General features: G+C 53.0%; 1 protein-coding gene across 2 annotated transcripts in view; it reads left to right on the top strand.

Annotated features, from left to right (window-relative positions):
* Nucleotides 1-11367, top strand: part of CORO2A (coronin 2A) — a 68528-nt gene extending 57161 nt beyond the window's left edge. For both annotated transcript variants that reach the window (XM_054502321.2, XM_063649749.1), the window contains 9 exons: nucleotides 403-552; nucleotides 2128-2307; nucleotides 3045-3161; nucleotides 4284-4388; nucleotides 5456-5552; nucleotides 6627-6739; nucleotides 7086-7176; nucleotides 8509-8783; nucleotides 10422-11367. In XM_054502321.2, the coding sequence (XP_054358296.1) occupies nucleotides 403-552; nucleotides 2128-2307; nucleotides 3045-3161; nucleotides 4284-4388; nucleotides 5456-5552; nucleotides 6627-6739; nucleotides 7086-7176; nucleotides 8509-8783; nucleotides 10422-10553 (1260 nt within the window). In that variant the 3' untranslated portion in view covers nucleotides 10554-11367. The remainder of the gene's footprint in view (nucleotides 1-402; nucleotides 553-2127; nucleotides 2308-3044; nucleotides 3162-4283; nucleotides 4389-5455; nucleotides 5553-6626; nucleotides 6740-7085; nucleotides 7177-8508; nucleotides 8784-10421) is intronic.
* Nucleotides 11368-13068: the final 1701 nt, after the last annotated feature.

Below are 13068 nucleotides of genomic sequence, written 5' to 3'. Positions count from 1 at the left end.
GAGGCTCGACCCTGGGCCTCTGGCACAAGAAGGGTGTAGAACACTGTACTTTGGGGGATGTCCTAGCTTAGGAGACAGGCCTGAAACCCAGCCACCTGCCCACCACCTCAGGCCAGCAGGATGACAAAGATCTCTCAAGGGCAGATTTGGAGGCCTAGACTCATCCCTGGTCAGTGCTGGCCCCTGCTCGGGCTGGAGGAGCTTGGGGAAGCCCCTGTCCCTCTGAGGACCCTCAGCTGCCCCTCCACTGCCCCTCAGTGCCCATAGCCACTGAGTGGGAGGTGGCTATGGAGAGAGCTCCCTTGGTCCTTCCGCTGGTCACTGCCAGATCTGTGGCTTAGGCTGGTGATGGTGCCAAGGTGCCCTGGCTAATGCTGCCTTGGGCCATGTCTCCCCTCCCAGATTAAGATCTGGAGCATCCCCAAGCAGCTGCTGACCAGGAACCTCACGGCCTGCAGGAAGGAGCTCGTGGGCCATGCACGCAGAGTGGGCCAGGTGGAGTGGCACCCCACGGCCGCCAACATCCTCTTCAGTGCTGGCTATGACTACAAGGTGAGTCTGGTTATTCTTTCTCTGGGGCAGCCCCAACAAGTTCCCACAAACTGGAATACAATTCTGTCACAATTCTGGAGACCAGAAATCGAAAATCAAGGTGTTGGGAGAGCCAGCTCCCTCCAGATGCCCTAGGGAAGAACCCTTCCATGCCTCTCCCAGCTTCTGGTGGCTCCAGGCGTCCTTGGCTATAGCTGCGTCACTCCAGGCTCTGTTTGTGTCTTCAGTTGGCCTTCTGTCTATGTACCTGTCTTCCTTATAGGAAGAGCAGAGCAACTCTCATTGGATTTAGGGCCCACCTAATCCATTATGATCTCATCTTAACTCATTTCAGCAACGAAGACCCCATTTCCAAATAAGGGCATATTCTGAGGTTCCAAGTGGACATGAGTTTTGGGGGAACCCTGTTCAACTCATTACAGCCTGCCTGGAGGGGATGGGATGGCACTGCCCAGGAAATCGTTCCCCCCACCCTGCTCCACTGACAACCAAGCATGCAGGCAGTAGGCCCTGTAGATTGGGACCCACAGTACAGGAGACCTTGATTCTATTCCAACTCAGTCTCTGACCTGCACTATAGCCTGGGAAAGTGCCTTGACTTCTCTAGGCCTCAGTTTCCCAATCTGTACACAAACGGAATTGGTGGCACCATAGCTGTGGCCTTTCAGTTCTTTCCTTTTGATACTATGGGGGTTTACAGAGACACCTCAGGACCCTCTGTGATGGATAAAAGGGAGGTGGGGGCTGGACATGGTGGCTCACACCTGTAATCCCAACAGTTTGAGAGGCTGAGGTGGGAGGATCACTTGAGCCCAAGAGTTTGAGACCAGCCAACATAGTGAGACCCCGTCTCTACAACAAAATAGAAAAAATTAGCCAGGTGTGGTAGCATGTGTCAAGTAGTCCCAGCTACTCAGGAGGCTGAGGTGGAAGGATCACTTGAGCCTAGGAGGTTGATGCTACAGTGAGCCATGATCATGCCACTGTACTGCAGCCTGGGCAATCCTGTCTCAAAAATAAATAACTAAAATGGTTGTGGGGAGCACTGAGGGAACCTAGGCCCTCGCTCTTCCGATCCACAGCGCTTTCTCATCTGTTTGTATGGGCTGTCTGCAGAGCTGCTGTGTGTGTTTGCGCTGCTTCTTCTATACCCAACTTCAGGGGGCACTAGTCACATTCTAGTCTATAGGAATGGATTGCCCTGGAGCTCTGCATGCACAGCCTGTGCAGCTAAACATACAGCCCTGTTGATCTGTGGGAGGTGTAAACTGCTGCTAATAACTGAAACCGCCTGGATTAGCTGGTTCCCTGGGGTCCTCCCAGCATGGATATTTTGTTGCTCAGAGGCAGGTGGCGTTTTCCTTTCACCACTAGACAGCCTGGCCCTGGGATTCCCCCTCCTGCCACAAGCAGCTTCAGCCTGCACATCATCCTCCCACCGAGGCTTCTTGGCCAGGCTGCCAGCTGCGCCACCCTCCTGGGGATACTGTGTTTCACTGCATCCTGGCCAGCATGTGACGTGGGGCCCAGGGGCGGTGTGGCCCCTGTGCTCAGAGCTGGCTCTCTGCCATGCAGGTGATGATCTGGAACCTGGATACAAAGGAGTCTCTCATCACAAGCCCCATGAGTACAATTAGCTGTCACCAAGATGTGATCCTCTCCATGTCCTTCAACACCAACGGCAGCCTACTGGCCACCACCTGCAAAGACCGCAAGATTCGGGTTATTGACCCCCGAGCAGGGACCGTCCTCCAGGTCAGTGCTGGGCCAGGGGCTGGCTCAGGCTCAGAGGAGCAAGGGGCAGAGTGGGGACAGGGAGAGGCTTCAGAGAACAGGACAGTGATGCTGTCAGCATCTGAGCCGCGCCTTCACAGGCAGCATCCCCGTCTGTCCTCTCGGGATTGCTGGAAGGTGGGATATGTCCTTTCCATTTTGCAGATGAGAAAACTGAGGCCTGGGAGAGATGAAATGACTCACCCCCTTGGAGAGCTGGGATCTGAACCTGGTCTGACTCCAAAGCTTGTTGGCCTGCTTCAGCTCTGGCCAGGGGGTCAGGAGAGGCAACGATACCACTGTTTAGCCACTGTGCAGCCTTGGGCAAGCACTTCCTGCTCTGAGCCTCTGTTTTCTCATTTGCAACAATGGGCTGTTAGTCCTTCCTCTCCGAGGATTAGATAAGACAGGCCAGGTGACAGTGCCCGCCCCTGTAGGGATGCCTGATACTCTTTCAGCAAGAACAGGGAGCTGGGCAGAAGTTTGCTTCTGTTCTTGCTCAGAAAAATAACTCTTAACACAGATAGTGGGGAGAGACTCCATGTGGATGAGAGGGATCCAGGTGGTGTCCCTGGGAAGAATCTCCAGGCAGAGCTAGGGTGAGAAAGGGAGGCCTCCCAGGTGGAGCGGCGGCATAAGCAAAGCAGGGAGGCCAGAAACCCCAGCTGCCCACTGATCCTCCAGCGTCTCTCCAATACCGACCACACATGTCCCTCCAGGAGGCCAGCTACAAAGGGCACCGGGCCAGCAAGGTGCTGTTTCTGGGGAACCTGAAGAAGCTGATGTCCACGGGCACATCCCGATGGAACAACCGGCAGGTGGCCCTGTGGGACCAGGTGAGGGCTGCACCCCACCCCTCATCATCACCCCTCAGCTGAGAGCCAGCGTCATTCATTCATGCATGCATTCATTCAGACACCCATTTATGACACACATTTAGCGTAGACTGCCAGGTGCTGGGGATCCGGGGATGAATAGCAGGGAGATGCCGACATCCCCAGGCGAGCCCGGACCCTGTGCATCTTGCCACCCAAGGAGGGAGATGGGTCAGGACCCAGGGGAGGCCGTTGGCTAGAGGAGGGGAGGTAGCTGAGTCTGGGACCAGGACTAGGAGGAAGGGAGAAGGAGAGGGCCATCTGGGCAGAGAGTGCACCTGGAGCAAATGAGGTACTAACGGGTATGGGGAGAAGGAGCTTTCATCGGGACAGCTGAGGGTGGAGCCGGGTAGGGTGAGGGCCAAGCTGGCGGTAGTGTTTTGAGGGAGCATTTGACAGAGTTTCAAAGACTGGACAAATCACACTTTATCTCTGAGTCTCCTTCTTCATCTATTAAAATAAATTTTAAAAAACAGGTAGGAGAAGATTGGAATGAGATCGGGTGTGTCAAAAGTGATTTGTTATGGCCAGGCGTGGTGGTACATGCGTGTAATCCCAGCACTTCGGAAGGCCATGGCGGGAGGATCACTTGAGGCCACGAATTTGAGACCAGCCTGAGCTACACAGCAAGACCCCCATCTCTGCCAAAAATCAGCTGGGTACAGTGGTGCATGTCTATAATCCCAGCTACTTGGGAGACTGAGGCGAGAGGATCGCTTGAGCCCAAGAGTTTGAGGCTGCAGTGAGCTATGATCGCACCACTGCACTCCAGCCTGGGTTACAGTTAGACCTTGTCTCAAAAAAAAAAAAAAGTGATTTGTTAAGGGCAGAAAGCTGACAAAATAGGTGGCAGCAGCATTTTAGTGCCTTTAAGATGTCATCTCCACTAGACAGTAGCCCACACATTGGAACTCAAGAACCAGGGACATCTTCCCCCAGCACACACATATAAAAAAATCACCCTTTTTCTCTGACACACACACTCTCGCCCAGAGCACCATGGCAGGAATTCTTATCTCCGGGAGCACCACTGAGGGCCCCCAGGAGTGACCCAGGCCTTCCCTGCCTCCTCTTCCCCTGCAGGATAACCTCTCTGTGCCTCTGATGGAGGAGGACCTGGACGGCTCCTCGGGCGTGCTGTTTCCCTTCTATGACGCAGACACCAACATGCTCTACGTGGTGGGGAAGGTCGGCTTGGCACGGGAGGGAGGTGACTGCCTGGACCCCTGAGACAGGGGCAGACAGCAACCTGGGGCCGTTGGGAGCACAGGGCAGGGACGGGCAGGCCTCGCTGGCCACTCTTCCCCTGTGAGAAGGAACCCATCCCACCCTCCTGGTTCCCTAGGAACACCTGGAGCCAGGGCTCTGGCTGGACACCTTGACCTTGTCTCTTCCCAACTCCAGGCCCAGATATGGGGGGACCATTGGTGTTTCTCAGCAGGGGCACCTGCTGAACTGGGGGCAGAACAGGTCTCCACTGGGTAGGACTATCCCATATCTGGCAGCCCTGGCCCCTGCCCACCAATGCCAAGAACAGCATCTCTCCCCCTTCATCCAAGTCATTATGACAACCAGAAATGTCCCCCATGGTAAGACCTTCTGGATGACCTCTGAGGCCACCCCAGTTGTGACTTTTGCTGCTGCTCTCAGATAGGAGCGGGATTTGGACTTGTCTTCCCAGAGCTTCTGTCTTAGAGGAACAAGGGTGGGCTTTGCGTCATGGTGGGGGAGGATTGAATATTAAAATAAGGGCCCAGGCCCAGCACAGTGGCTCATGCCTATAATTCCAGCACTTTGAGAGGCCAAGGTGGGAGAATCACTTGAGCCCAGGAGTTCAAGGCCAGCCTGGGCAGCATAGTAAGACCCCATGTCTACGAAAATGAAAAAATAAAAAATGAGCCAGGCGTGGTGGCACACACCTGTGCTCCCAGCTACTCGGGAGGCTGAGGCGGGAAGATGGCTTGAGCCCAGGAGGTTGCAATGAGCTGTGATTGCACTACTGCTCTCCAGCCTGGGCAATAAACTGAGACCCTGTCTCAAAAAAATAAGATAAAATATAAAACAAAATGAAGATCCCCTCATCACCCTCCTGCCTTGGTGACAGGGCCCCCGGTTTCCTGGTGTTCCCTTGAGTGAGATGGGTTTGCCGATAATCAAAAAAAGCCAGGTTTTTGCTGCATGGCTGGGTTGCTGATGAGCTAATGAGCTCCAGCTCTGAATCTCACCCTCCTCTTCCTCCTCCTCCTCCTCCTCAGGGAGATGGCAACATCCGCTACTACGAGGTGAGCGCTGACAAGCCTCACCTGAGCTACCTGACTGAGTACCGCTCCTATAACCCACAGAAGGGGATCGGTGAGTGAGGGACACTGAAGTTCATGCCTGTAATCCCAGCACTTCGGGAGGCCGAGGTGGAAGAATCGGGGTCAGGGCTTCAGTGCGGGGTCTGGGGAGACAGGGATGAGTCCGATGAGAGGAGAGACAGCATAGCAACACTCTGACTTGGTGGGGGCTGTACTTGACATGTGCAACAGCACAAAGGAGGAAGTCGGGAGGCTTCTCAGAGGAGGCAACATTGGAGGAACTGAAAGAGGAAGCAGAGCCCAGCAGGGGAAAGAGGGATGTGTTCTAGGTCAAGGTTAAGCAGTTACCACAAGAGCAGAGATGGAAAGGGCTGACCTAAAAGAGCCTCTAGGAAGCAGTCCTCAGTTCCTTTCTAAGTGTGCTTGAGGATTAAAAACACAGCTATATTTCTGTAATCTACAAGAAACCCACTTTAAACATAAAGACATGGCTAGATTAAAAGTAAAGGACTAGAGAAAGATGCACCGTGCTAACCCTACTCAAAAGGAATCTGGAGTAGTTTGATTAAGAGCATTTGGGTCACAGGAGCTGTGGGGATGGAGATGGGGAACCTTAAGCAGAGCAAACTGCCTATAAAAGTTCAGCTAATCCAGCACTTTGGGAGGCCAAGGCTGGAGGATCACTTGAGCCTAGGAGTTCGAGCCTAGCCTGGGCAACAAAGTGAGACTCCTGTCTCTACAAATAAATAAAAAAATTGAGGTGCATACCTGTGGTCTCAGCTACTTGGGAGGCTAAGGCAGGAGGATCGCTTGAGCCCAGGAGTGTGAGACTGCAGTGAGCTATGATTGTGCCACTGCACTCCAGCCTGGGCAACAGAGTGACACCTTGTCTCAAAAAGAAAAAAAAGTTTAGCTAAAATAATTTAAACCTTTGAAGGTGAAGAGTCTGATTAATTCAACTCCGTTTCCCAACATAGGGCCCAGCCCAGTGTAGGTATTTGGCCCTGAGCTGTTTTCTGGGAGGAGGCTGGCTTCTGTTCAGGTCCAGGTGTGCAGCCTGGCTTTGGCCCTCGCACTGTGGCCCCAGCCTAGCCAGAACCTCTTGGCCCTCCCTGTCTGCCTGCAGGTGTCATGCCAAAGAGAGGACTCGACGTGTCCTCCTGCGAGATCTTCCGCTTCTACAAGCTGATCACAACCAAAAGCCTCATCGAGCCCATCTCCATGATTGTGCCCCGGCGGGTAAGGGCAGTGGGGACCGCGTGGGAGGGAGGTGGGGAACCTGTCCTGGAGAAGACAGACCCAGGGCTGTCGGGCACCAGAGCCTGGAGCCCACGTTCATGGGGCAGCCACAGAGTGGCCTTTCTCACAGCCAGTGTGACATCAGTGGGCGTCAGGAGTCCTGGGTCTCGGTCCACCTCTGTTCTTGAGCTGCTGCGTGACCTTGGGCAAGTCCCTTTGTTCTCTGGGCCTCAGTTTCCTCAATTCAGCAGGGGTTGGGGAGAGCCTGGACTCCCAGCTCTAAGGGTCCTTCCCATCTGAGCAGCCTACCCTACCACCCTCCTCACTGTCTGGATTTCTCCTGCAGTCGGAATCTTACCAAGAGGACATATACCCTCCAACAGCAGGGGCCCAGCCCTCCCTGACGGCCCAGGAGTGGCTCAGTGGGATGAATCGAGGTGAGGAAGGCAGAGAAGAGGCCCAGGCAAATGTGGCAGGAACGTGGCATGCCCAGTGGCCCCAAGCAATTGAGAGGGGTTGGGCCTGGATTCTTCTTCTCTCATAACCTCAGAAGCCATGCCCTTGACCTTCAGTCCTCAGTGGATATCATGGTCACATACAGGTCCAGAAAGTCAGGGGGCTTGACCCAAGAGCTCAGGAAACTCCAACTCAAGGGACTTTGCCCCATGGAAAGCTTCTTTACACTCTGGGGCTATGCGGGGTGCCTGGACCACCTCAGCCAGACTCCCCGTCCCTGTTCCCCACCCCTACCTCTGCAATTCTTTTTGTTGTTGTTGTTGAGACAGAGTCTCGCTTTGTTGCCCAGGCTGGAGTGCAGTGGTACAATCTCAGCTCGCTGCAACCTCCACCCCACCCCCAGGTTCAAGTGATTCTCATGCCTCAGCCTCCTGAGTAGCTGGGACTACAGGCACGTGCCACCATGCCCAGCTAATTTTTTGTATTAGTAGAGATGGGGGTTTCGCCATGTTGGCCAGGCTGGTCTCAAACTCTTGACCTCAAGTGATCCACCTGCCTCGGCCTCCCGAAGTGCTGGGATTACAGGCGTGAGCCACTGGGCCTGGCCTTTTGCGATTCTTCTTGACCCAAGAAGCCCTCCAGGCAGCAACCCCCACCCAGGTCCCTCTGCCCACTCTGCCTGTCCTGAGCCACTCTCCCGCTCCTGCCAAAACGAGGGCCAGCCCAGCAGAAGCAGCCACCCCAGCTGCTCCCTCTCCCTTCCACCCCCACAAACTTCCTTCACCCCCACCCAAGTGGCTGAGCGGGCCTCCTGGTGTACTGGAAGAGCCTCTGCCTTTGGGGGCAGCGGACCAGTGCCAAGTCCTAGTTTTGGATAACCTTAAGTAGGTTTTGTCCCCTGGGCCTCAGTTTCCTCATCTGTAGCCGTGATGCCAGCCTCCCCTGCTTCTTGGAGGTGGTGAGAGAACTAATGAACTTGGTAGATGGTGGGGTGCAGTGTGGGTGGGACTGTCCTTACAAAGCAAGGGCAAGGTCTCACGTGAGCTTGAAGTGTTTGGGGGCTGCTTCAGTGCACGCACCGTGCTGTTCCTACAAACCAAGCTTCACTTTGAGGGTGGCACACGTGGGTATTTGTATCTGTTAGCCCTGCTCTGTGGGTTTGGGCCTGTCCACAGGTAGCTGTATTTCCCACACATGTTGCATGGGTCTGCATGGCTCTGAGTGTCTCTGCATGCCTGCCTGTGTCATTGGTGCCCCATATGCCCATCTGCCCATGGGCACCCAGCCCTCACACAGCTCTGCTTCCCTTCCAGACCCAATCCTGGTGTCCCTTAGGCCTGGCCCTGAGGTCCTGAGACCCCACCCACTGCCTGCAGAGAGACCTGTCTTCAATTCCATGGCCCCAGCCTCACCCCGGCTCTTGAATCAGACAGAAAAGCTGGCTGCAGAAGATGGCTGGAGGTCTTCCTCCCTGTTGGAGGAGAAGACGCCAAGGTGGGCAGCAGAACACAGGCTGGAGGAGAAGAAATCCTGGCTGACAAATGGCTTTGACGTTTTCGAATGCCCCCCACCAAAGACAGAGAATGAGGTGTGAAAGAGGACGGGGTGGGCCTTTCACATGGGGCAGCTGGGGTGGAAGGGAACAAATGAGAAGAAGGAAGAAGAAGGAAGAAGAAGAGAAGAAGGGAGAAAATGAGGCATGAGAAGAATAGCCAGCTGTGTGGCCTGGCCTAGTCGCTTGACTCATTTTGTTAATTCATTCAACAAACAGGCAGTGAGCTCCATCTTATACCAAAATGATGGGCATACATAAAGATGGTGGGAGGCCGGGCATAGTGGCTCACACCTGTAATCCCAGCACTTTGGGAGGCCGAGGCGGGCAGATCACGAGGTCAGGAGTTCAAGACCAGCCTGGCCAACATGGTGAAACCCCATCTCTACTAAAAATACAAAAATTAGCCGGGTGTGGTGGCGTACACCTGTAGTCCCAGCTACTCAAGAGGTTGAGGCAGGAGAATGGCTTGAAACTGGGAGGTGGAGGTTGCAGTGAGCCAAGATCACACCACTGCACTCTAGCCTGGGCAACAGAGCAAGACTCCATCTTAAAAAAAAAAAAACAGATGATGGGGACCAGGTGCAGTGGCTCACACCTGTAATCCCAGCATTTTGGTAGGCCGAGGCAGGTGGATCTCTTGAGGCCAGAAGTTTGAGACCAGCCTGGCCAACATGGCGAAACCCAGTCTCTACTAAAAATACAAAAATTAGCTGGGTATGGTGGCGCGTGCCTGTAGTCCCAGCTACTCTGGAGGCTGAGGCAGGAGAATCGCTTGAACCCAGGAGGCAGAGGCTGCAGTGAGCCAGGATCACACCACTGCGCTCCAGCCTGGGCAACAGAGTGAGACTCCGTCTCAAAAAAAAAAGATGGTGGGAAACCATCTGTAAAATGAAGAGGGTTTGACCTGGTGGGTATCAAAGTCTTTCCAATTCTGACATTATAGGATTTTCTGTGCTTTCAAAGTCCACATTTGTTTAGTGCCTACTGTGTGGCAGATCCTGGGGTAGGCACTTTGATACAGCATGTGATTGAATTCTCTCAACAGCCCTGGAAGTCAGTCTGTAGTGGCTAAGAACACAGAGGCTGACATCTCACAGATGGATTCTGATCCTGGCTCTGCTGAGTACTAATTTAGGGTCTCAGACCCAGAGACTGAATGTCTCTAAGCTTCCGTTTCCACAGTGGTACAGTGGGAACACTAGCACTGCCACCCTTATAGGGGTGTCACAACGTTCCAGTGAGATAACGAGGCCCTTAGGGCATCACTCAATATCTAACACCCATTCTACACAGACAACAGTTTTCTCACCCCATTTCCCAGAGGAAGGAATGGAAGCTCAGAGTGGGAAAGTAACTTGCCCAAAGTCACACAGTTCAGTGATGGCGAAAACACCAATCCCCAGACTTCAGAGCCAGGCATCCTTTCCTCTATTTCACAGAGGATCTATGGAGGCAAAATACATCTGAAACATTCCAGTCTTCTTGAATTTCATTTATTGGGTGAAGTAAACAGGGTGTTTGTAAAAAATCTATGCAGTGACAGCCCCATCAGGCCTCAGCCATGTTAATGTGACCGCCTCCACCTTTCTGAGTCAAAGAGGGATAGTGGTTTAGCTTTCAGCTGGTGTCCTGACACCCTGGTGATCCTGCCTTCCGATCTTTCTTCCCCAGTTGCTGCAGATGTTCTACCGGCAACAGGAGGAGATCCGAAGGCTCCGGGAGCTGTTGACCCAGCGAGAGGTCCAGGCCAAACAGTTGGAACTGGAGATCAAAAACTTGCGGATGGGCTCAGAGCAGCTCTGAGCAGAGACCTCTGCCCTCCTCACCCTCAGGGACACCACTCGGCTCCATGGGGAAGTTTAGAACCAAACCATAAGTCCCCCCAAGAACAACCACTATTTCTATATTTTTTACCAGAAAACAAAACTCTCCATCGCTGAAAGAGATTCCAGTGGGACATGGTGCCGTTTTTCTATTTGCCTTCTTGCAACAACAGTTTCTGAATTGACTTTGTTTTCAGATGATGCCTTCTGTTGAATTCTGTTATTAAGGGCCCATGATGAGCTGTAACTTCTCAAGAGGAAAGAACACAGTAGAAAACTGGAGCTGGAAGGACCTAGGTTGACCTGTCTGTGATTTTCAAACTGTGGTCCAGAGAATAGGGGAAGACTGGGCCAGACGCAGTGGCTCATGCCTGTAATCCCAGCACTTTGGGAGGCCGAGGTGGGCGGATTGCTTGAGGTCAGGAGTTTGAAACCGGCCTCAGCGGGTGTGGTGGCTCACGCCTGTAATTCCAGCATGTTGGGAGGCCGAGGCAGGTGGATCACGAGGTCAGCAGTTCGAGACCAGCCTGACCAACATGGTGAAACCCCACCTCTACTAAAGATACAAAAAAATTAGCTGGGCGTGGTGGCAGTCACCTGTAATTCCAGCGACTTGGGAGGCTGAGGCAGGAGAATTGCTTGAAACCGGAAGGCGAGGGTTGCAGTGAGCCGAGATTGCGCCACTGCACTCTAGCCTGGGCAATAAGAGCAAAAGTCTGTCTCAAAAAAAAAAAAGAAAAAGAAAGAAAGAAATCAGCCTGGCCAACATGGTGAAACCCCATCTCTACTAAAAATACCAAAATTAGGCAGGGCGTGGTGGTTCTTGCCTGTAATCCCAGAACTTTGGGAGGCCAAGCTGGGCGGATCTTCTGAGGTCAGGAGTTCAAGACCAGCCTGGCCAACATGGTGAAACCCCGTCTCTACTAAAAATAAAAAATTAACCAGGCATGGTGGTGCATGCCTGTAATCCCAGCTACTTGGGAGGCTGAGGCAGGAGAATCGCTTGAGCTTGGGAAGCAGAGGTTGCAGTGAACCAAGATCACTCCACTTCACTCCAGGCTGGGTGACAGAGTGAGACTCCGTCTCAAAAAAAAAAAAAAATTAGCCAGCCGTGGTGGTGAGCGTCTGTAATCCCTGCTATTCGGGAGGCTGAGATAGGAGAATTGCTTGAACCTGGGAGGTGGAGGTTGCAGTGAGCCAGGATTGCGGACTGCACTACAGCCTGGGTGACAGAGCGAGACTCCGTCTCCAAAAAAAAAAAAAAAAGAGAGAGAGAATAGGGGAAGACTAAGCAAGAAGGCTGTGTCTCCCTTCCCCACACTGTGTTCCAACCAGACAGCTCCCTTCTGTTTTATATGTTGGGCTAGTATGAAAAACAATTCCGCTAGTAAAAAAAAATTTTTTAGAAGTTTGAAAACTAGTGATTTGACCCAAGTTCCTCATTTTACAGGTGGGGAAACTAAGGCCTAGATAGAGGCAAGTGATATTTGTTTCATGGCAGGGCTGGGCTGAGATCCTGCTTTTCTGGGTCTGTCTTTTTGCTGTTTTGGGTCTGATGCAGTTCTCAGCCCACAGAGTAGAAATCTGTTGCTTCTGGCCTCAGCTGTGCCCCAGCTTACTCAGTGACCTCTTGCAAGTCCTGCCCTCTCTGGTCTCAGTTTCTTCATCTGAACAAGGGGTACCCTGGAACAAGCTGCTCTCTGCAGCATCTGCCACCTGAAACCTTGACCTAAGAGAAAACTACCTGTGGGGTGATCTGGGTTTGCTACAGAAACTAACAGACACTGGCAAGGGGTCAGAGGCATTCAACCCAATTCTACAACACAGGCAGGAAGTCAAAACCAACCTTTCCAACCAGAATCAGCCTGATATGGATAGATGCTGTCCCTTATGGAGGGACGCAGACTTCAGAGCTGTGCCCATGACTGCTGACTGCCACCACCAAGGCCCTCAGGTACACAGCCTGCCTCCTGCAGGATGATGTGGGCAGATTTCAGCCCTAGTTAACAGAAGAGTCCCCCAGGAGGTAGGGGGCCCCCATCACTGGAGACATGCCAGCAGAGCCTCTGGCCACCTAACCAGGAGGTCTTCTGAAATGACTATACGAGGTAAAGAAGTAGGACCAGATGGTCCCAAAGTTCCCTTCTAGCCTGAAAGCTTTTCTTTGTCCCTCGTTAGTGAATCTGTGTTCTGAGCCCTACTCTAAAGTTCAGTGGTCAATACAATAGTCCACCAAGAGACTGGGAATGATTAGAAGTGAAATTGGTCCCTCCTTACCAAGGAGGGGCAGATGATCTCCATTGCACAGGGCAATTAGATTCTGGAGCTGAGGTGGGGACTGCAGGAGGCCACCTAGTCTGGTAGGTTTCAACCCAAGCTGTGTACATTAGAATTCCCTTGGGAGCGTGCAGGAAATACAGATGCCCAGGCCACATTCCAGACCAACTGAAGCTGAATCTCCAGAGTAGGGCCTGTATGTTCATATAAGCTCCACG

Source organism: Pongo pygmaeus, chromosome 13 (assembly GCF_028885625.2).
Source record: "Pongo pygmaeus isolate AG05252 chromosome 13, NHGRI_mPonPyg2-v2.0_pri, whole genome shotgun sequence".
In the NCBI taxonomy this organism is placed as follows: Eukaryota; Metazoa; Chordata; class Mammalia; order Primates; family Hominidae; genus Pongo; species Pongo pygmaeus.
Note: the sequence above shows the minus strand (reverse complement) of the source record. Positions and strands in the feature narration are given on the sequence as shown.